General features: G+C 55.8%; 1 protein-coding gene across 8 annotated transcripts in view; it reads left to right on the forward strand.

Moving 5' to 3' along the window:
* TNS1 (tensin 1) overlaps positions 1 to 22,181 on the forward strand; it is a 207,197-nt gene that overhangs the window by 165,836 nt on the left and 19,180 nt on the right. For 6 of the 8 annotated variants that reach the window (XM_024763297.1, XM_024763299.1, XM_024763298.1 and 3 more), the window contains 4 exons: positions 4,867 to 5,063; positions 5,981 to 6,056; positions 9,618 to 9,710; positions 18,895 to 19,093. In XM_024763297.1, coding sequence (XP_024619065.1) covers positions 4,867 to 5,063; positions 5,981 to 6,056; positions 9,618 to 9,710; positions 18,895 to 19,093 — 565 coding nt within the window. Of the gene's footprint in view, positions 1 to 4,866; positions 5,064 to 5,980; positions 6,057 to 9,617; positions 9,711 to 15,709; positions 15,839 to 18,894; positions 19,094 to 22,181 lie in introns of all 8 variants that reach the window. The other 2 variants (XM_024763304.1, XM_024763300.1) reach the window with 2 other exon arrangements.

The following is a 22,181-nucleotide window of genomic DNA, read 5'->3' on the forward strand; positions in this document are numbered from 1 at the left end:
CCCTTCTTCCTCCTGCCTCCCTCCTCTCTGCATGAGTGGGTGCTCCCACTTCTGCATGGACACGGCCTGATGCTTCCAGCCTTGGCCTTCCCTGCTGGGAACAGGGTCCGGGGTGACTAGGTGAACTTTCAGCCCCCCCGTGGGCACGCAGGCCTTTGCAACAAGGGTGCTCAGTGAGGGTTTGGGACAGCCCGGCTCCCCAGCTACCTTGGCCAGATCACCTGGGCTGCCCGGCCAGAGCCTCAGCAGGAGCCAGGCCGAGCTCTGCGTGGACCAGCGGGCACAAGACGCAGAGTGGTGCCCTGCCACCTGCTGCACTGTCCATTCTGGAGTACAGCACTCCCTGGGGACAGGGCACCCCCTCTGACCTCCTCCTGAATCTCTGATGCTAGGACCCATGGCCAAGAGTCAGAAGCCCTGGGTGTGGTCCTGGCTTTTCCTGTGACCTCCTCTGTGACACTCCCGGGCAAGTCTCTGAACTGCTCAGAGCTCTGTCTCCCAATGTGACAAATGGAGGATCGTAGCCTTGCCACGTGCCTTTTGCATGGTGGCTTGATGTGCCCCAACATGGTGGACCCTCCATCAAGAGTCACGTTGCTCTGTTAGAGGGCGATGTCATCCACTAGCATCTCCCACCAGCTCTTGGACACACAACCCCTAGACTTTTAGCTCTGGGGAGGGAATCACCTCATCCTTTCTCTGCTCCTCGGAGCCCAGAGGCCCAGGGCAGGGAGAAGACGGTGTACTCAGGCTTACCCCAGGCCGTGGCCTTGAGCAGTTCCGGGAAAAGCCTTGGGGGTGGGGTGGGGTGGGAACTGTTGACTCCCAGTGGCAATATCTGGTGCTCTCACGGCCCCTCCTTCTCCCAGTCCATGGATAATGGGGAGATGGTTCTAGCAGAATGCCTCCTGTCCCCCTCCTCTCCTGTCCCTCCACCTTTTCTCGGCCCAGTGGTGGGGAGTGCAGTGTTCGGTGGGGCCTGGGGGTTTGGGCAGTTCTGGGGGGTCCTGAGGGGAGCTGGCATGGCTTGCCCTGGGGCTGCTAGTGTGGTTGCCGTGTGGCTTTCTGGTGCCCTGGCCCAGCAGGTGGCCTCCCGGATCCCCTCCCTTCTGGAGCCCCAGGCAAGCAGTCGGACACCCAGCCCCGCCACCTGGAGCTGAGGAATCCAGTTTTTTGGAAATTGGAAGGCTGGAAAGAAGAGCTGGGTCTGTCGGGGTGGAAGTGGCCAGTCCTGGGGCGGGTAGGGGAGGCATGTGATGAAGCCTGACACCAGGGCATATGTCCATGGAACTCGGGGGTGGTGGGCAGCCATGCTCCATCTATTAACCAGGTGTATTGATGTGTGTTAGGGCTACAGCCCCTAGAATTGCCCGTGTGTGTGTGTGTGTGTGTGTGTGTGTGTGTGTGTGAGAGATGAAGGGGGTCACGGCCTCAGTTCCAGCCCACTTTAGGGGAGCCTTGGAGCCAGCTGTTCCCCGGAGCACAATACCATCCTGGGGAGCAGAGGGAGGACCCCGGGAGACGGGGCTGCTCCGATCCCTTGCTCTTCAGGTCTGGTGGTCAATGTGGAGGCCCCGGGCTGAGGTGACCACTGTCCTCCAGGAGGAGGGGAAGGTCCGATGCCCACAGTGTGTGAGCAGCCCTTGGAGGATGACAAAGGGCTTCTGGATGTAGCACGTTATTAATCCAAAGGCCACTTTCTGGCCGCTCCTCGTGCTGCCGGGGCTAGAGGGCTGGACTCACCAGCTTTCCTGGGAGGACCTTCCAGAGTCCCTTGCCTGCCTCTCTTTCCCCCTTTCTTCGTGAGCTTCCTCTGGCCCCCGTTCTTCTGCTGGGGAAGGGCTGAGCATGGAGGTTCTGAGGGTGACTGTGACCCACCACTGTTCCTGCCAGGCTAAGGCTGCGTGCGCCGCCCACACGTGTCTGTACGTGTGTGTGTACGCGTGTGCCTGTGTGTGTGCAGGGAGCGGGGCATGTAGATGGAGGCCCTGAGAGCGGGGCCGGGGCCAGGAGACCAAGAAAGTCCTGGGGTCGGGGGTGGGGGAGGGGAGGAGGCCGGTGGGGAGTGGGGGTCTATTTTTATTATCCGTCAGCCTCTGGGACATGAGGGAGTGGTGTTCTCTCTCTGACACTGGCTGTCAGCTTGTGTCCAGACGACGTCCCACTTGGCTGAAGAACAATGGGGCTCTCTTCTCTCCCCTCTGCCATGGCCCGTCTCCCCTCCCGTAGAGAGAGACAAGAGAGAGGGAACATGGCTCTCCAGGCGCTCCGGGGCAGATCTGGGACTGCCAAGGCAGACAACAGTGGGACACTGTGTTCAAACAATGTGAGAGGCCCAGGCTGGCCACTGGGGCCGTGGGCGCTCTGCGGGAGAGGGGCTGTCCCCGTGGGAGTGGTATGCCGGGTCTTCCCCCTTCTGCAGAGGGAGGCTCTGCCCTGCAGGACCCTAGCTCTTTGGACGGCAACCTGTCCATCCCCCCTGCCTCTGGACAGAGCCGGTCCCACTCCAGTGGTGGTGGAGAGGCGGCTTGGAGAGGTGTGATTACCCTCAAGTGTCTGACTGCCTTGGGCCAGGTCTCGCATCCTCCAAAGCCCAGAAGCCCCTCCAACAGTCCCGCCTCTTCTCTGGGCCGCTGCAACCCTCTGCATCCCCAGAATGTGGGGGATGTTCTGGGTGCAACGGGGAGAATGTTTTCTGTCCCTCTGGGAGACTTAGGGCCTCGAATTGAAACAGACCCAATTTTCAAGGGCAGATATCGGATCCCCAAACAGGGAAACTGGCCACCCCTTGCAGAGGCACGGGTACCTGCCAGAAAGAGGCTGCGGGTCTGGGCCAGCCGGAACTGAGAGCAGCCCTAATGCGTTTCTTTTAACCTTGGGGCTGAAGTTGGTTCCAAACCCCAAGGGCCTTTCCCAAATGGGCCTCCTTTGTCACGGTTATTATTAGAAAATCAATGGCTACGTCTCTTTCTCTCTAATGTTTTTGCCAGGAGTGGAACCAGCAGCGGCTTTGGACCAAGCTGCCCCGGAGGCCTGAGGGGGAAGGGGGCTCGATGGTGGGGGGAGCATGGCCAAGGACAGGGCCGGTCAGGGTGCAACTGCTTCTCTGAGGGCTGGCAGCCTGGGATTGCTGTAGGGTCCCGGCTGCTGCCCCACCCTTCAGAGCCAGGCCCCGTCTTTCATCCGTGTTGATGATCATAGCAGCCCCTGGTTAGGACTCTGCGATCCCCATTTTTCTATTCTGAAAATAAAGGTCCTTCGAGGCAAGGGGTTTATTTGCTTTAAGTAAAGCAGTTGTGAGTCTGGTTTACTGTCTTTAGCCAGGGCTCTTTTTTCCTCAGTTGAGATGGTAGGCAGGTTGCCTCTGATTAACGAAGAGCCCGAAGTGGAGCCTCAGAACATGCCCACCCCCCCGAAAAATAAAGAACACCGCCCCACCCAGCTACCTTCTGCGTTTACATGTGCTCTCCAGACGGGGCTCCTAATCATGAGATAATATATGAGTGCATGACTTGGAGTGATGGTGTGAGTGTTTGAGAGTATGCGTCCATCCCTAGACTTGGCAGCCGGCATCCTGCTGTTCATGACAAGTAGGGAGGCTTCCCAGCCTGTGCTTGTCATGACAGCCTTAGTGGCTGCTCCAGGCTGGAGCTGAAGGGCCCCCAGGGCCATGCAGACCCCACTGTGGAGGGTACATGGTGATTCAGTCTGAATTAGGGTGATTTCTGCTTGGCTGAGCTGGCGTGTTCCTGGGGCCAGCTGTGTGTGCGTGTGTGTGTGTGTGTGTGTGTGTGTGTTGTGTGTACGTGTGCCACGAGGCGGTTGGTCTGCTCACAAGTGCTGGCCTGAGGCTGCTGTGGCCAGGGTCTCATAAGACCTTTGATAATTCCCAGCACCTCTTCTCACCTGCCCCCTTGGGTGGTGGTGAAAGTAGGGCTGGGAATTTCCTCCTGCAGGATAATGAGGGCAAGGGGCCCGCCCTCAGTCTGGGTCTTGGCCTCTGGGCCCCGGGGAATAAGTTCTCTAGGATTCTGGAGCCAGCTCAGTGAGGCAATGGGTTTCGTGCGGCAGCCCAGCTGTGGGAAGAGGGAGTGGGAAGGGAGGAGGGTGAGATTAACAACATCCCCAGGCCTGCGGAATGGAAGGGAAGCGCACAGAAGCAGATGGGGCGCATGGCTTCAGGCTCTTTGCCTGCTGCTCTGCTGGGAGAGGCAGGCTGGAACCTGGGCCATTTTTGGGGCAAGAGAAGGGTGAACAGATAAGGGGCCGGCATAAAGGAAGCGGCAAGGAGCTTTCAGAGGTGCACTGGATGAGGGTTGGGCCATCCCAGAGAAGGCCAGCAGTATTCCGGGGGCCAGCTGGGGCTGGGGACACTGTGACAAGACTTAGTCATTTCTTGGTTTCTTCTCGGGAGCACCATTTGCAAGATGATGCATCATTCATTCTTTCCAAAAGTCTTCCCCACGGGCCTGGTGTTGCTTGTTGGTTGATGCAGTCGCCTTGGAGACTGATTCTCCTCCCTCCACCTTCCCTCTTTTGCCTGGAAGCTCTGGCCCTCTGCCTCCGGGGCTTGGAAGAAGTTGACATCTGTTTCTTGTATCAGTCCTTTGTGCTCTGAGCCCCAACCCTGTGCAGAGTGGAGATGCGTGGTGAAGGCCAGCCAATCTAAGCCGATCCCCCACCCTGCAGAGAAACCGGGGTGTGGGCAGAGGGAGGCTGGTGGGAGGATGTACTGAGGGGAGACAAGCCCAGCTCCAGCTGGGCCCCCAGGGCTAAGATGCACTGCCTTCTCTGGGGGAATTAGGCCCGACGGATCCTTTCCCCACATTACGCTCAGTGCCCTCTGTGTCCTGCCATTCCTCCCAGGGGTGCAAGCTCGGGAGAAGCAGCCTGCAGAGCCCCCAGCACCTCTCCGGAGGCGGGCGGCCAGCGATGGGCAGTACGAGAACCAGTCACCAGAACCTGCATCCCCCCGTAGTCCTGGGGTTCGCTCCCCTGTCCAGTGCGTCTCCCCAGAGCTGGCTCTCACCATCGCTCTCAATCCTGGAGGGCGGCCCAAAGAGGTGAGTCCTGGGACCGTATCCTGGGGCCACAGAGTGTAGCGGAGCCCACCTGAACTATTGAGGAACTTGATGGTTAACTGGGCTGCAATGACCTGTCAGTAAACTCAGTAATTTTTCCTCCCTGCATCCTAGGTCTCCTCTCAGGCTTGTGGAATCTGGAGCCCATTTCCTTCCCTAAATAGCTTTTATGCCCCTACTTCTTCCATGAACAGAGACTGAGGTTCCCTTCTTGATTCCTAAAGGGCACCCCTTAGTAGGGTGGTAAGGATCCTGGGTATGATGTAGGTGACCATAGTCTCTAAACTCCAAGCCAGATCCTAGAGACTGACTTTGTTTTTGAGCCCTTTCTAGGCGTGTGGTTTTCTTGGGAGATCAAATTTCAATGTCAAATTGTTTGTATTTCTGAGACGTTCAGTAGTCTGAGGAAGTAGGTCTTAAACTTTAGCGAGCATAACAATCACCAGGGAATCTACTAAAAATGTAGATCCCCCAAGTCCCCCTCCAGAGATTCTAGCCTATTAGACCTGGGATGGGGCCCAAGAATCTGCATTTTAAACACGCACCCTGGAAGATTCTGATGCGAGTGGCCCATATTTGATAAAATCCGGGTTAACAAGTCATTCTGGATATAAATGGCGTTTGGACATCTTTTCTCTCTTGCCTTCTGTAACCTGCCCTCAACGCCTTCTCTTTGGCCCTGTTGTGAAATATTCCCAAGGCAGGTGCTGCTGGACCATGGCCTTGCAAATAGCCACTTTCTATTCTCTTGGCTGTGAGGAGTTGTTGGGCTCACGGCTGGTGAGGATCTCCCTCTGACCTCTGTGTTTACCAGGGGAGGGCGGTGGTCAGGCTGGTTAACTGGGAGCCCCTCCTCCTCAGGGTCACAGCCACTGTTTTCCTCCCTTGTTCTTCCGCAGCCCCATCTGCACAGCTACAAGGAGGCCTTTGAGGAGATGGAGAGAACCTCCCCGACCAGCCCACCGTCCAGTGGGGGTAAGAACTTCACACTCAGCCTGCCTTCCCTGGGTCCCCTCTGGCCTGTGTGAGCACCCAGGTTTGGGGGTGCAGGCAAAGTTGGGAGGGGCCAGAACCTGCCGCTTCCCATCCCTATGGCTCATTTTACTCCAGCTTCCCTCCCCCGCTTCTATTCTTTTCTGCCGTCCACGCTCACACGTCTAAGGATGCAGCAGCCACAGTCCTGGGATCCGTACTGACCTACTGTGGGGCCCGTGGGCTCCCACGTTATGGAGTTTGCTGGTTGCTGAGAGTCTTCGCATCCTATGTGCAAAACATCCCCCATCCTGAAGGGACCCTTTGTGCCCTGCTGGTGTGTCTCTGAGACACCCCTTGACCTTCATGCTTCTGATCCCCATTTTTGTTTGCATCCAGGTACCTCTTCCACTTCAGGCAACCTATTTAGGTTCCACCGAGGAAAGAAAGGCTCAGAAGCCTCAGGTTGACCATATCCCCATCTCATTCATCCCTTGGCTTCCAGACAGGAGCCTTTAGTCTGTATCCCTCTGATGCTCTCACAGGAGAGGCAAATCCCTGAAGGGCAGAGACATTTTTACCCAAAGAGAAGACCTGGGTGAGCCCAGGAGAGGGGCGGTGTTCCTTTTTGTGGTAGAAGAGACATGAGGAGGAGCTGGAGGAGGCCTGGGAAAGCAGTGATGGAAAGCAGTACCAGGCTGTGAAGGACTCAGGGTCCCTGTGAGAGGCCTGGGTCGGCAGAGGTAGAGAGGCTGGCGATGCTCCAGGATCAGATTAGGTGGGCCCTGCCCAGGCTATTCATTTGTCCCGCTGAGAGGGGAGGAGGGTGAGGACAGGGGAGTTGGAGCTGCCCATGCGTTCTCCTGGTGGTCGGCTGTCCCGCAGAGGGGAGGAATGTGACACTAGTACCTGGCCCCTGTGGCAACAGAACTCGTGTTGGCTACCATCTTGGACACGCAGGAGGCTGAAGCTATGAGTGGATGCCATGGCTGTCCCTAGAGCAGTGCTGTCCAGTGGAAAAATAACATGAGCCATGATTGCACTGGAGAATTTACTAATAGCTCTATTGAAGAACATACAGGAAACTGGAGAAATTAATTGTAATGATTTTTAAATTTAACTCAAAATATCCAAAGTATTATAATTTCAATAGGTAAATCGAAATAAAAATATTAATGAGATATCTTATAATCTTTTAAAATAAAATCTAAAAAGAGGCTGGTAAAATTAAATTTAATAGATTTTATTTAACACCAAGGATCTAAAATATCATTTCAACATGTAATCAGTATAAAGAGATACTTCATATTCTTGTTTCATACAAGTTTGAAATCACTGTGTGTTTTGCACTTACAACTTTGTTTAGACTGGCCACACCGCCTGTGCTCCATAGTCCCATGTGGCTCATGGCTACCATATTTGGACAGTGCAAGCCCAGGGCAATCTGCTCGAGATAGCTCTGTGCCTTTTATGACTCGTGGAAGGTCTCTCCCTGGTCTTAACCCCCCACCTTCACACCTGCTCCAATTCCCTGTGGGTCCAAATAGCCAGGATCCTGGCCAGCACCCTGTTTGGGATGAAGCCATTTGGGCTGGGGCTAGAGTTGGGTTCTGCCACATGTTTCTGTTCGCATTCTTCTTTCCCTCCCCTTCTCCCCTTGGCCAACCCCGAGAGAGCCCGGGGCAAGGAGGATAAGTTAGAGGTTTCCTCCGTGCCCAGAGGCGGAGAAATGTGAGGAATTCTTCTCTCAGGAAGCCAAGCCTTGCCTGCCTTCAGGGCCACCCACTTGTCTGTCTCAGACGGGCCAGATGCCTGGGGACTGAGGACAGGAGTGATTAGGGAGTTGGAGGTGCTGAGGGGAGCCTAGAGAAACCTCCCACCGCCTCTGTCCCCTTGTCCCCTTCACCTCCTTTCACTGGTCCACCTGTGCCTCTGCTGCACCCGCTGGGCAAACTCATGCAAACTTGTGGGCTGGAGAGGCTTCGTGGTCATTCCACGGACAGTGGTCTCTGAGGCTGGGCTCATTCTTCCATAATTAATCACATTCAAAGTTGCAAGATACCTCTGTGCGTGCGTGTGTGTGTGTGTGGGTGTGTGTGTGTGTGTGTGTGTGTGTGTGTGTGTGTGTGTGTGTGTGTGTGTAATGAGAGAAAGAGGGATGCACAGGGGCATGCAGGCCTAGACCTACACCACGGCTAGGTGTCTGTGTCTGTACATATTTGTCCCCTCTGCTGTATTTGTCTGTTGGGCATCTCAGGGTTAGGGTGGAGCATAGGGGTGGGCCACCAATCTGGACTCTTGCGATGCCTCTCTATTCCCACAGACACCTATGTGTACACCGGCATGTGCACACATCAGTTATTTAAATTGCTTTCATTGGGAGATTATATTTTGGGGGCTTAGTTTCCTACAGGTCTCACTGTCTTTGGGGAGAGGGAGGAGGTGCCAGAGAGGGTCCTGGAGCTGCTGTGTGCGACCTGGGCACCCAAGGGGCACAGCTGGTCTGTTGAGGCCATCTGTGTGGGGCAGGCAGTCTTGGGGTCTGGCACACCTGTGCGGCTGCATGTCCTCAGCAGCTATGGCCTCTGCAGGGTCCCGAGAGCTGCGGCCGGAGACACAGAGCTCATTTCTTTACTTCTCCTCAGAGGTGTGTTAGGAGACGTGGCAGCTGCCGCTGAGAAATCTCGTGACTGGGCATAGCAACCGCCCTGCAGCTCAGCTCGGAGTCCAGCCACGTCCTTGGCTAATGGGAGAAAGCCTGACCGCCCTTTCTGACCTTGTGTGTCATGTGACACTTCCAACCCAGACGGGCGGCTTGGGAGGGAGTTGGGGCTCCTGTGGGGTGGTGGTGCTCTTGGCCAAGGACTGTAGAGATGGGGCTTCTCCCTCTTCCAAACACTGAGGTTTGGCGGTCAAGAGAGCCCCCTGCTGAGAAATTCTCTCTTCGTGGGGCTTGCAAGAGACCTGTTTGGCTGGGGGCCAAAGACCTGTGGCCGAGGGCGAGCCTGGGGACTCAGGGCTGGTTCTGCTGGTGGTCTCTTCTCCTCCTTCTGTCCTTTACATGTTGTGCTGTCTTGACACTCCATTTTCTTTAAGTCCATCTGCCTGTGTGCCTGCGTGTGTGTGCGTGTGTGTGTGTGTGTGTGTGTGTATGTTTGTGCGTGCCTGTTTGTTTGGGGGTGGATAGGGAAAGTGAGAGAAGGGTGTTAGAGAGAGAATAACAGGGAAAGGCAGAGGGCACCCGAGAAACCAGCGTGTATGTTATAAACCACGGCCATGCGGAGGGACCGTAGCAAAGGAACTCAGGGCCTAGGGATAGAAATTACTTTCTGGAGGTTGAGGGGCAGGGCCATTTGCTGACTTCCTTTAGCCTTTACACTGTGGAGAAACACAGAGACAGGAGAGGCAGTGGAGCCGCAGCAGCGTCCCCGGGGCTGCGGCTGGTTCGTCCGCTCAGCCTTCGGCTGCCCACCCTCCCCGACGTGCCCAGACTCAGGAGGGGTCCTCTCCCCAGCCCATCACCTGCGCTCACTCCTGGGGTCTCGCCTCTTCTTCTTGGCGCAGTGCGCTCCCCTCCAGGTCTGGCCAAGACACCTCTGTCTGCTCTGGGCCTGAAGCCCCATAACCCAGCCAGCATGCTGCTGCACCCCACCGGCGGTGAGTGGTTCCAGTGGGAAGGGAGGTGGTCGGGGAGGCTGGAGGGAGGAGTGGGGGGGTGGAGGACCCCTGTGGTCCTGGGCAGGGCCCAGAGCTGGTGGGTTCTCAGGACCCTTCTGGAAACAAGGTGGCAGCCTAGCTCTGTGTCTATGATGAGATCAGGCCTCGGTGGGGCTCTCTGTGTGGGGTTTGAGGGGGACGGATATCTCTGTAGCCTTCCTGCCATTGCCTGGTGGGGTCAGTGCTGCTCCCAGCATCCTCTGACATGGGGGTTTGGAGGCCTGCCCTGTTTCCCTGGAGTCGGTTAGGTCTCTGCCGGAAGCCTGGCTTCCACCCCCCAGCGTCCAGGCGCTCGTGTACCCGCACACCCCCACCGGCTCACACCTCGTCACACTTCCCGGCTCCTCTCCTCCCTGTGGGGAAGGAGCAAGTGGGGGCCCTGGGCCCTCAGTGGCCGTTTCCAACAGGCTGAGCCCAGAAACTTGCTCCCTAGACTCTGGTTTGGGGGCTGGGCTGGGACTCTGGGGACAGCTTTGCTTCTTTTCCTTAGTTACCAAAAGACTGATCCAGCCAGGTAGGCGTGCAGTGGCGTGCAGGTGTGACCCACGCAGACACAGCAGGGCACAGCCTCCCTCTCAGGATGTGTCTGCATGGCCAGGGACACCAGGTCACTGGGAGGGGGGCTGCCTGTCACCAGGCCAGCACACTCCTGCTTGAGGCGCGGGAGCTGTGACAAGGACACCGGGCCTGCTGTTCCCAAGAGCGAAGGCCTCTCTCAGCTGTGCGCCCTGAGTGCCTCGCCACCCTGGAGCCCCGGGGCCCCGTCTGGGTGGACCGCACCCCTCACCCTGTGGCCCTTCTGGAGAGTCCGTCTCTGCCCCCATCTCACCCCTGCTTTCCCACCTCCCTTTTCTCAGCAAAGTCTCTCTCTCAAGAAATAAGCCGTTAATCCATCTCTCTCTCTCCTTTTTGCTCTTCCTCTCCATCACCTGCCTCTGTTTCCTCCTCACCTCTCTTCCCATCTTCCCTCAGACGAGGATGAGGGGAAGGTGGTGAGAGAGCTTTCTGAAGGTAAGTGTGGCATCGCCATGCTGCTGCTTCGCGCTCTCCGGTCTGGGAATGGCTTTTCACTCCGTTTGCTCTGCCTGACCCGGGGGGCCAGCTCTCTTCTTTGATCAGGTCTCATGTGACAGCACAGAGCCCCCTGGTCCCCACCCCTGTGCTGAGCTGTCACTCACTTCAGATGCTGACTGAGGCGCTCACGGCCGCAGAGTGCGGGTCCAGGCGCTAGTGCGGTGCCACCTTGACGACAAAACAGCCCTCCCCCGGCGGTGCTTCCGCCTATCTGCCTGGGGTGCAGCAAGCCCCTTCAGAGGGCGGGTTTTTCTTATCCCATTTCCTGGGTGAGCCCCACATTTATAGCTCAGAGCACGGTTTCTCAGCCTCGGCACTACCGACGCTTAGGGCCGGACAGTTCTTAGTTGTGGGGCTGCCATGTGCATTGTAGGATGTTTAGCAGCATCCCTGGCCTCTACCTGCTACACGCCAGTAGCGGGTACCCAGTTGCAACAATCAAAATGGCTCAAACATGGCGGGTAACCACTCCCGGTTCAGAGCCACTGTCTTGGAGCCACAAGTTGCCTTCTTGAAGCCCTTGCCTGGTTTCATATCAACACAGACGGTAGGACGTCTGTCTTTCTGGGATCTTGGATGACTTTGGGGATTTTGGAAAAGCTATGGACTCACCCCTATACAGATGCCTCTGGATATCCGTGCACATAATTGTGACAGGTTCAAGGAGTTAGCACATCTGTGTCCTGGCTTAACCCCTGATTTAGATGAACTCGCGTCGCACACAGAGAAGCAGAGAGGGTATGTAAGCGGGTTGAAGGCCTTTAATTTATTAGGAACATAACCCCAATGATGCCTCAGAGCAGCAGGTGGAATGAGGGGAATGCCGGCCTGTGCGGCCTGGGTGGCCTGGGCATCCATGTCCCCGTCTCTACCGGGCTTGCTTGGACGAGGTGGGCTCCACTGAGCACCTTCCAGCTTGGATGTGTTAGATGTTCTGACTTCTCACCTTGGCCCTGGAGCTGTGTGGCCTGGTTTCTTTAAACACTCCGTCCGGTTTCTTTCTTTCTTCCTTTTTTTTTGACTGCGCCACGGCTTGTGGGATCTTAGTTCTCCAACCAGGGACTGAACCTGGGCCCTCAGCAGTGAGAGCATAGAGTCCTAACCACTGGATCTCCAGGGAATTCCTCCATCTGGTTTCTTAAGCCCACTTCCCACTTCCCTTTGCACTCATTACCTTGATTTTCTATCCCCAAATTGGGCATGGGCTGTGCCCCTCTGAATCTGCCATCACCCAGAAAAGATGGCTGGAGTTTCCCATAAAGCTTTGCTCACTCCTAGCCAGCCAGAGTTCTGGCAACAATGCCAGGCTGCCTGAGGGGTGCAGAACAAGGCAGCCCCCCCCCCAACAACAGATCCCAGAATGGGGAGAGCCACAGCGGGGCCTCACCCCCAGTCAACCTCATACCCGGGGAGAGGACCTCCCCCAAGCTGGTGGCTGACTGCTGGTTCCCAACAGGAGTATAGAATCAGCTGGGGCCTGGAGCCAGTGTTCGTGTGCTGTGTTCCAGGTGCACACCCACACAGGAGCTCTTGGGTCCCTTCGTGGTTGCTGATCTCCACAGACTGGTGGGACCCACACGCTTTCCAGTGGGAAGGTCTGAGGGTGACAGGCCCTGGCTGTGTGTTCCCCACTTTGGGGTGACACTTCAACAGATCGGAAGTGACACCTGACCCTTGCACCTTATGAGAGAATCTAGGCCTACAAGGCCGCAAGCCCTCTGACCCTTTTCCATCTGTCCTGGAGCCACAGAGTTTGCAGGGGAAGGTTCTTAGGGCTCAACTCTACCACACCCATCATTTTCACAGATGTGGAGCTGAGGTCTGTGTTGTGGGGTGAGGGTGGGGCATCTTCCCAAGCTCACAGTTAAGAGGAAGCAGGGCCGAGACTGGACTTACTGGTCTCCTGTCTCCTAATCAAGGGGCTGTTTCAAAGCCCTCCTCCTGCCTCCAGGCGCCATGCCCTGGGATTCTAGCATGGGGATCGGAATTGTTGTCAATCCCCCCTCCCTGGGGAGGGAGGTGGGTGGAGGCAGGGGACATTCTGTTTTTCCTGACTCGCGCATCACCTCCCGGGTCAGACTTTGCTGTCCCTCTGAAGCACTGCTTGATTTCCCTGCTGATACTCTGATGGGAAATTCAGAAAAAGATGCTTGTGAGGAAAATTAATCAGAGACAGACAGACTTACTCAGCTAGGGGAAAAAAGACTTCAGGGGAGTCTGTTCCGTTCAGTGTGCCGTGCTAAATGCTTTACATTCATTCATTCTGTCATTCGTTGATTCAACAAATATTTTGTGCGCCTCCTATGTGCCAGGCACTCTGGAGCTATAATGATAAGCATACTATGATTCCTAATCTCGTGGAGGAAATTCATGAGCCGGCGCCAGAATTAAATTATCACCGAGAATTAAGTATTGAGATAAGTGCTCCAGAGCGAAGGGATACAGTTTTATGAGACCCTGGCTCATAAAAGAAGTAAGATGGGAGGGTGAGTAACATTAACTCAGTAACACTGGGATGGGAGAAGAGCATTCCATGTAGAGGTAAAGGGCATGTGCAAAGGCCCTGGGGTGGGAGGAACAGCATGTTCCATGGAGCAAGGGCGGGGAGTGTGGTACAGAGTGAGGGTCAGCAGGCAGGGGCAGGACTGTGTGGGTCATTGTCACATCATCTTGTTTAATAATCACAGAAGCACTGTGAGGAAGGTGGCAGGAACCCCAGTTTGCTGATGAGGAGATGACATGTACGGATGTTAAATGACTTGTCCAGGCCCAGACAGTCAATTGGGGGCACGGCTGAGAGCCTACGCTGGGTCAGCCCATGGAGGCTGCCCCTTTCCATGTGATCGTACGGGGCACAACCTCTAAACATAAACAGTGTCTTCACTGGGTACCCTTCTCCATGAAGGAAGGAGAAGAAGAAAGCCTGTAACAGTAAAGGCATGATATCCTCAAGATATCAAGGATATCTTCCCGGTGGGGAAACAGGGAAAGAAATTGCTGAACCTTCTTTCCTGGAGGAACGGGAACAGGGAACATTCAGCTTAGATTCTGTCTGTTCAGATGATTAGATGGGATGGATGTGGCACAAAGGAAGACAGTGGACTAGAGATGGCCCCTCTGGGGATCCTTCCTGCTCTGAGATCCTCGGTGATGGGTGTACTGTGGCATCTGGGTATTTTCGGGCAGTGCTGTGCAACACAGATTTACTGAGCACCTACTCTGTGCCAGGTCCTGTGCTAGGTACTGAGGGCTTAAAGACGAGTGAGCTAACCTGGTAAAGACAGATATCTCTGCATAAGGTAGAAGTGCTGAGCTGGGGGAGGAACAGGGTATGATGGGAGCTCAGAGGAGGGCTGTGTGGCCCAATCTCAGAGTTTGGAATTCTAACTTTTGAGCTCCTGGATTGGGCCTCGGGGGGTTTTACTTCCTCCCTACCCCGCATCCGCATGTCTTCATTTCACTTGGAGTGGGCAGACCCTTTCTCTCCAGGCAAAGAACCTTTTCTGGGAGGCAGGAAATGCACTTCAAGGTGTGGGTGAAGAGCTGACAGTGCCCCCAGCCTGGTGGGGCTCAGCCTCATGTCCAGCTGCTCTCAGCCTCCAACAGCCACTTGGAATGGGTTTGGGCTCCTGGAATGTTCTACACGAAGCACCCTCCCCGGCCCCTCCTCTCCTGCCCTTCCCAGTTCCCATTGCCTCTGGGTGCAGCTGCTTGGGATCGGCAGAGAGGAGGAAAGCAGCAGGAGAGAGGGTAGAGGGAGGCAGGCACAGGCACGGTTCGGGTACAGGTGGGCAACGGTGGGGCTGCTTATAAACCGGCGTTGCAACTAGTGGAAAGAATTAGAAGGGACTTTCCTTCTCTTGTCACTCGATCCTAGCTGGGCAGGTGAGTATTCTCATTCCCATTTTACACGTGAGGAAACTGAGTCCCAGAAACGTTCAGCAGCCTGCTCCAGGTCACCCCTCCAGTAAGTGAAAGAAGGGGGAGCCCACAGGTTGTATGTTGTACTGAGCTAGGGAGGAGGGAGGGAGGATGGGGACAGACAGGAAACGGGAGGTATTTTCAATATGGAAATCTGAGTCTGAAAACTTGGGAAAATGGATGTTTTGGCCCAAAAGGTTGGTTTTGAACAGTTCTGGAGATGGACTTGGAAAATCAGATATCTTCCCAAAGAGCCCTCCTGCTCTGGGTTCATGAGGAAGAGAGATTGAGTGAATCTCTACCCCTGATTTGGGCCTGCAAGGTCAGCCAGCCAAGGAAGAGGATGGAGGTAGAGAGTAAGGTGAGGGCAGAGCCGGGCGGGCTGGGCCTGAAATCCACAGGCTGCGAGCCTCAGAGCAAAGCCCCCCGGCTAGTTGGCCACCTCAACTCATAGGGCTGTTTCCAGCCTTCGTGGTGGGAATGGCTTCTGGTGCTTCTTCCTGGGTAAGCAGTCCTGTCCTCCAAGTTCAGGTGTTGAGTCCTCTGAGAGCTCCTCTGTAGCTTAGGATCTGATGGGAGTGGGGACGGGGCTCACAAGCCTGATGCCTTACGAATGTGGCCATCCTATAGGATCTCAGGTTTTCTAATATCTCCAAACTTTCTAACATACAGTCCCATTGATGTTCTGTGCAAACTACACTCAGGCTCCTGTCACTTTGGCCCAGAAGGAGTTAGTGGGGACGCAGCCTTGAGTGATGGCAAACAGAGCAGATGGGAGTCAGCATCTGTGGTCCCAGGCTTGGCACGGTCCTGACTCTGGCACCAGGTGGTGTGGGCAGCCTTACCTCAGTTCTACTGCTGGTAAAAGCGGTATGCGTACTTTTTTACAGGATGGGGTGCTTATGTGAGTTGGGAATATAATATGAGCTGCTTACCCACTTCAGGTCTTGGCAGGAAACAGCTGGCTCATTCCAATGGGGCAACCGAGGAGACAATGGACTATTTAGAAGGTCTGGGCAAACCGATGAGGGATGGTGAAGCATCCCGCCACCGGGTGGCCCTCCTAGCAGGAGGTGGGAGCCATCCGCCCCCGCCGGGCCTGGAGGAACCAGGAGGGAGCCGGAGGAGAGGGCCCCCGACTGGAGCTGGGATCTTGGGTGGAAGATGCAGCCCTGGCACTTTGACCTTCTCTCCTCACCACCCCCCATCCCCTCCTAGTGTCTCCTACTAGCCAGCGGCCGAAGGTCAAAGCCGTGTGGAGCCCTGAGGCCGGGGGTCTGGGGGATGCGGTCGGTAAAAGCTGGCCTGCAGGGACACAGAGCAGGTTGGGGAGTGGATCAGAAGGACATAGCAGGTGGAAAAGATCACCGACTTCAGGGCTCACCACGTGCATTTTAGCTTGAACTTTTGGGGTCAGCAAGAATTCAAGAGAAGGAGAAAAACGAATGTGTGCCTTTTAGGTCTTAGTTATTGTGCATCTCTGTGTGCGTGGGGCGGAGGGTAAAGGTCACACATCTACTAGTTTGTGGGACAGAAACTTATTGAGGACTTACTGTGTGCCAGGCACTGCAAATACAGATCAGCAAGGAGCCTGGGGCTGCCAGGGAGCAGATGGATCCCCTTGCCATCTCTGGGTGGGAGAGAAGGGTGCTAAGCACTGCGGGCACCAGCGTGAAGCCGAGAGCCTGGAGGTGTCCAGGAGGAGTTTTCAGAGAGTGACCCCGCGGTGAGGGATGGGCAGGGAAGGTGGGCTCTGGCCTTGGGTCTCAATTGCCATTTCTGTGGGCGTGAGGGGTCCTGTCTGAGGTCTCTTCTGTCAGAGTTACCCCAGAGCACGGAGCCAGCCCCCCAAGGCTAAAGACACTGAAATTCTCGGCTCCCTGATTTTCACCTGGCGGTATGTGCAGGGCCCAAGAGCAGGACCTGGGCCAGACTGCCTGTGTTCCTAGGCCGATTCTGCCACAGTCTGCGTGTGGCCCAGGCAAGACACTTACATTCTCCAAATTCTACTCGCCTCATACAGTTGTTTGCTATTTTTACTATTATTAATAGCCCTGTGGAGCTGGGTCTTCTCTGGCTGATGGGCTGGAGTTCTGGGTAGCAGCCAACTCCGGGTGTCCCAGGAAGCTGTGGCCCCTCTAGGCCACCCGGAGACAGCATTGAGAGTCAGGAGATGGTAGCCGTGGCCGCTGATTGGCTGTGTGTTCTGGGGCAAATCGCTCCACCTCTCTGGGCTGAGCAGACAGGTTACATCAGGAGCCAGCAGTCTGTGGCCAAATCCGGCCCATCATCTATTTTTGTAAAGAAAGTTTTATTGTAACACAGCCATGCTCATCGCTTAATGTATTGTCTGTGGCTGCTCGCGCGATAACAGCAGCAGAACTGAGCAGCTGTGAGAGAGACCGTCTGGCCCTCTAAGCCTGAAATATTTACTGTCGGGCGCTTTTCAAAAAAAGTGTGCTGCCCGTCTCTTTGCTCCAGCAGGGCCTCAGGCTTGCACGGCATGGCATCATTGCCTTTGGAGGGGCTGTGGCCTGGGGCTTCTGTGGGGTGGGCGGGTGGCCTGGGCTGGATGAGGGGGTTTTTGAGGGCGCCTTGCTGGCCTCAGCCCACGTGGACTCTATCTCTGGGTGCCGAGGTGGCTGGTCCTGTGTCACCCTGGGCTGGGTCCCTGGAATAGACTGCCCCATGCCTGTCGCTTTGCAGACCTCTTGCCCCAGCCCCATTCACTGTTGCTGTTGGTTGGAGGGAACTCCGTGTGGAAACTAAAAGATACACTGGCAGCCTCTGGCTGGAGTTGTATGCAGACCGCAGGCCTCCTCCGTAAAGGGCCCTGTTCTAAAGGACCATCCTCTCCCTGGGTCCCCAGGCCTCTGGGCCTGGATGCAGGATATCAGGCCTGGAAGTCACCTCAGAGACCAGGGCCCGTGACGGCCCCATAACGCCTTGGTGATTGGGCTCCTTCCAAAGTAAAGCTTTCTTTGGGCTGAGGGGAGGGGGCGATTCTCTGACTCAGTGGTCAGCACAGTCTGGCTGCAGAGGCTCCAGGGGCCTGCCCCCTGCCCCCGCCCCCAGGGCTGCACAGACTCTGCAGTTCTTCCATTTCTGAGGCTGGTTTCAGCGGATGCCCTAATTGTGGGCAGAGGGTAGGTGTGTGCTCAGATCATGTTCCCCCTGGGACGTCCTCAGGGACGGTGCCAGGTTTGGAGGTGGTAGGAACGTCCTCTATCCCTGATCCTGTCCCTGGAGAAGCCCAGAGTGCCCTGCTTCTTCTTCCTGTTTGATAACAAGTTAGTCTGGGGGCTGGCTTCAGAGGCCGGGATCGGGGGGTTGGGAGGGGCGCACAGCACTGGGTTGGCGTGGCTCGGGAGACCTGAGTCCTGGTTGTGCCTCCAGCCACTTCACTCTCCAGGCCTCAGCGTCTGCATCTGCAAAATGACTTTTCTGGCACTTGCTCCTCCCCCCTCCCCCGCCTAGCCTTCCTCTCAGGCCATTCTGAACACCAAGTGGGATAATGATGTCAGTCTCGGGAGGAATGCTAAGTGTGTCAGGCAAGGTGGGTGGGTGTGTCTTGGCATGCAGGGGCTGGGCGTAACTCACCCGCACAGGCCTGTTGCTAGGCCAGCAAGCCTGTTTCTGGATTCTGGGTGTGGGGAGGAGCCAGCATGAGCCCTGAAGCTGTCCCGAGATGCACGGCTGGGCTGGAGCTTGGGGTCCACGAAGAGCTCAGACTCCAGCGGTGCCTGGGGAGCCTAGAAGGGCCTGGGGGCCTGGGTAGCAGGTCATAGAAAAGAAGCAGCTAGAGGGGATACCAGTGAAGGATGAGCATCCTGGCTCTAGGAGGGAGGATTCTGTGATGGCTGTGTTTTGGGGTCCATTTCTGGGAAGATTCTCAGAACGAGGCCCCGGTTAAAGGTTCCTTGAGGACTCTCACAGCTTCTCCAAGATGCTGGGAAGAGGGTGGGCCTGGGAAGGCAGAAGCCCTGGAGAATTGCCCTTTGCCTGCTTGGCTGTCCTTTTGGGGTTGTCCCCATAGGCCCTGGGGAAGGGGGCTCCCTGGAGGTTGGGTGGGGTCCACACTGCACCCCCGTGGATCCAGACTCAATCCCTGTCCCCTTGCCCCTTCCAGAGCCCCGGAGCTATGTGGAGTCGGTGGTGCGGACGGCAGTGGCTGGGCCCCGGACTCAGGATCCTGAGCCCAAGAGCTTTAGCGCCCCGGTTGCCCAGGCCTATGGCCGCGAGACACCCCTGAGGAACGGGCCCCTGGGAGGCTCCTTTGTCTCCCCCAGCCCCCTTTCCACCAGCAGCCCCATCCTCAGCGCTGACAGGTAAGTGGGGAGGAAGATCCAGGCCTGGGACAGCACAGATGAGGCCTCTTGGATCTGTCTAGGGCGTGGACAGGCAGAAATCACATCCAGGTTGCTGTTCCTGGGAAACTAGCTCATCGGGGTGCATGGTGAGAGCGTCTCCTGAGTGCCAACTCCCCAGGGAGAGTATGAAGGTGAACCAGGCATAGTCCTTACCCCAGGTTTATTTATTTATTTTTTAAAGTTTTTAAAAAATAAATTTATTTATTTCATTTATTTATTTTTGGCTGTGTTGGGGTATTCGTTGCTGCGCGCAGGCTTTCTCTCTAGTTGCGGTGAGCAGGGGCTACTCTTCGTTGCATTGCGTGGGCTTCTCATTGTGGTGGCTTCTCTTGTAGCTGAGCACGGGCCCTAGGCACGTGGGCTTCGGTAGTTGTGGCTCACGGGCTCTAGAGCGCAGGCTCAGTAGTTGTGGCTCACGGACTCTAGAGCGCAGGCTCAGTAGTTGTGGTGCAAGGGCTTAGCTGCTCCATGACATGTGGGGTCTTCCCGGACCAGGGCTCGAACCCGTGTCCCCTGTGTTGGCAAGCGGACTCTTAACCACTGCGCCACCAGGGAAGCACTTTTTTTTAATTTAAAAAAATTTTTTTATTTTTATTTTTTGGCCATACCACGTGGCATGCGGGATCTTACTTCCCAACCAGGGATGGACCCCGTGCCCCATGCAGTGGAAATGTGGAGTCTTAACCACTGGACTGCCAGGGAAGTCCCCTTCCCCCAAGTTTAAAATTGAACACGAGTAATTACTATGTGGTGAGTGCTTCCTATGTGCCAGGCATTTTGCTAAGTGCTTCCTGTTTAAACCTCACAGCAATCCTATGAGGTAGGTACTATTATTATTCACACTTCTCAGAAGAGGAAACTGAGGCAGAGAGACATAAAGTAGCTTATTCAAGGTCCTACAGCTACATAATAGCAAAAATAGCATTCAAACCGAAGGTGTCTGGCTCCGGAACCCACATCTCTATCCTTCCCCACAGACCTGCGTTATGGTGCTTGACGGTCACGGGGTGAGAGTCAGATGTGCCCAGAGCAGATGTTTAAGCCACGAGCTCAGAGCGAGAGGCTGCTATTTCTGCCTTGGGATGCAGAGAGGGTCTCTGGGGGCTGAAAGTATTTGTGCTGAGGCCAGAAGGATGAGCAGGGGTTGAAAGGTGAAGGGGGAGGGAACGGCCCTTCCAGAAGGACAGCACAGCAAGGACAGAGCCGGCGGGTGTGGAGGTGTTGGGCGTGGCGGCCTCGGGTGAGGGGTTGCTGTAGGGTGAGAGGAGGGATGTCTTGGCGGATGGCTGGCTGGCGTTCTGAGGCGGGTCAGACAGAAAGGGTAGCCTGAAATTTCCCAGAGAGTGAGGCTCCTGTGTTTGGGGTGCAGCGAGAAGCTGCTTGACTGGGGGTGGTGGTGAGGCTTTATGATGGGGAGACAGGGAAGACGACATAGGAGAGGGACCCTGAGAGGAGCCTAGGCAGGGCAAAGGGTGCCAGGCGGGGAGGGGGCCCCAGAGAGCCTGCCTGGAGGCCGGAACTCGCCTCCAGGAGGGGAGCCTGCCCCTACCATCCCTTCCCATGTCCACTGCCCTTCCCAGCCCGGGACCCCACGGGGCCCGGTAACTGTCCAGCCACCTCTTCACAATTCTGCATGTGGAGGGGTGTGCCAAGCTTGCGGTGTAATGCACCCCTCCTGGGTCGGGGCGGGGGCCGTGGGTGAGCAGAGGCACTTTTCTTCTGGAGCCTAAGAATCTGAAACCTCAAGCCAAGCACACACACCCCAGTCCACCTTACCCCTCCCCAGCCTCCTGATGGCTCCATTTTTGGAAAGGTCTGCCTCTGGGCAGAACTGCATTCTTGTTTTAGAGGAAAGGAGATTTTCCTCACCTCTCCAGCCACCCTGGCTGATAATCAGGGAGTGCTGACATTAGGAAGTTTTCACCGTTTCTCACTCCCCAAATTCCTCCCGCAGCAGGCCTCAGGAAGCCAGCTTCTCCTCCAGAACTCCATTTCCATGTCCCCAGCCCCCCGCTGTGCAGCCTGACCTATCCCCCCATTCCTCAGAATCCAGGTTATTCTGTACCGAAGTGGTGTTCCACTTTGGCCCCTTCTGGGATGCGAGGTAGACTTTGTCCTGGCCTGGCCCCTGCCCTTCTCCCTGTCCTTGGCTCGTGCCTAGCCCTCCCACCTCACATCACCCAGGGGACCTGAGCTTATCCAACTTGGCCCAGGGTGTGGCCGGCCAGCCTCCAGACTCCTTCCAGTCTGCGGCTCCAGGCTTTGGAGCATCGCCTTATGTAAGGACCTTCCCCACGCCCCTGCCCCAGGGACTGCTGGTGCAGAATTTGCCTGCTACCTCCCTGCAGCTGCTGCTTATGCGTGGTCTCTGTCAACCTTTGTCTCTCCTGCCATATCATCGAGGAATAGAAGTTTGGGTCTGGAAGGAATCAGAGTCATCTAACCTATTTCCCTCATTTTACACGTGAGAAAACTTTTAACAAGCAGAATCCAGGTTTCCCAACTCACAGGCCATGGTCTTGTATCAATACTTAACTTCAGAGGAGAACCTTTGACTGTGGCCATTCCCCCAGGTACAGTGCCCTCTGAACTGAATTTTATCAGTCTTAGACTTGAGAGCGACCTCTGAGCTCATCTAACCTCCCAATGGAGGAAATTTCCTTCACAGCATTTGGGTCAAGATGTTGGTCAGTCTCTGCTTAAATGCTTCTAATGATGGGAGCCTCATTACCATGTAAAGCAGCCTGCTCCATTGGTGGCCAGATCCAATGGCTAGAATGCAGATCTTATAATGAGCTGAAATCTCCTGTGAGATTTCTTCATCTTTGCTGTTTTGGAGCTACCCAGGGATGGATGCCCAGTTACACTCTCAGTGCTTAAAGATGCTGATAGCACACCTGGGGAAACTGAGTCAAGGTAGGATACTTCCAGTAGGAACAGGATCCAAGTGGTTTAACCCCCTCTCCAGTGTTCAGTTTCTGTGATGCTGGAGGGGGCAACAGGACAGCCACCTTCAGTTTCGATAGGAGAGATCTCGCTCTGACCT

The sequence above is a fragment of the Neophocaena asiaeorientalis genome, unplaced genomic scaffold (assembly GCF_003031525.2).
Source record: "Neophocaena asiaeorientalis asiaeorientalis breed wild unplaced genomic scaffold, Neophocaena_asiaeorientalis_V1.1 scaffold86, whole genome shotgun sequence".
NCBI lineage: Eukaryota > Metazoa > Chordata > Mammalia > Artiodactyla > Phocoenidae > Neophocaena > Neophocaena asiaeorientalis.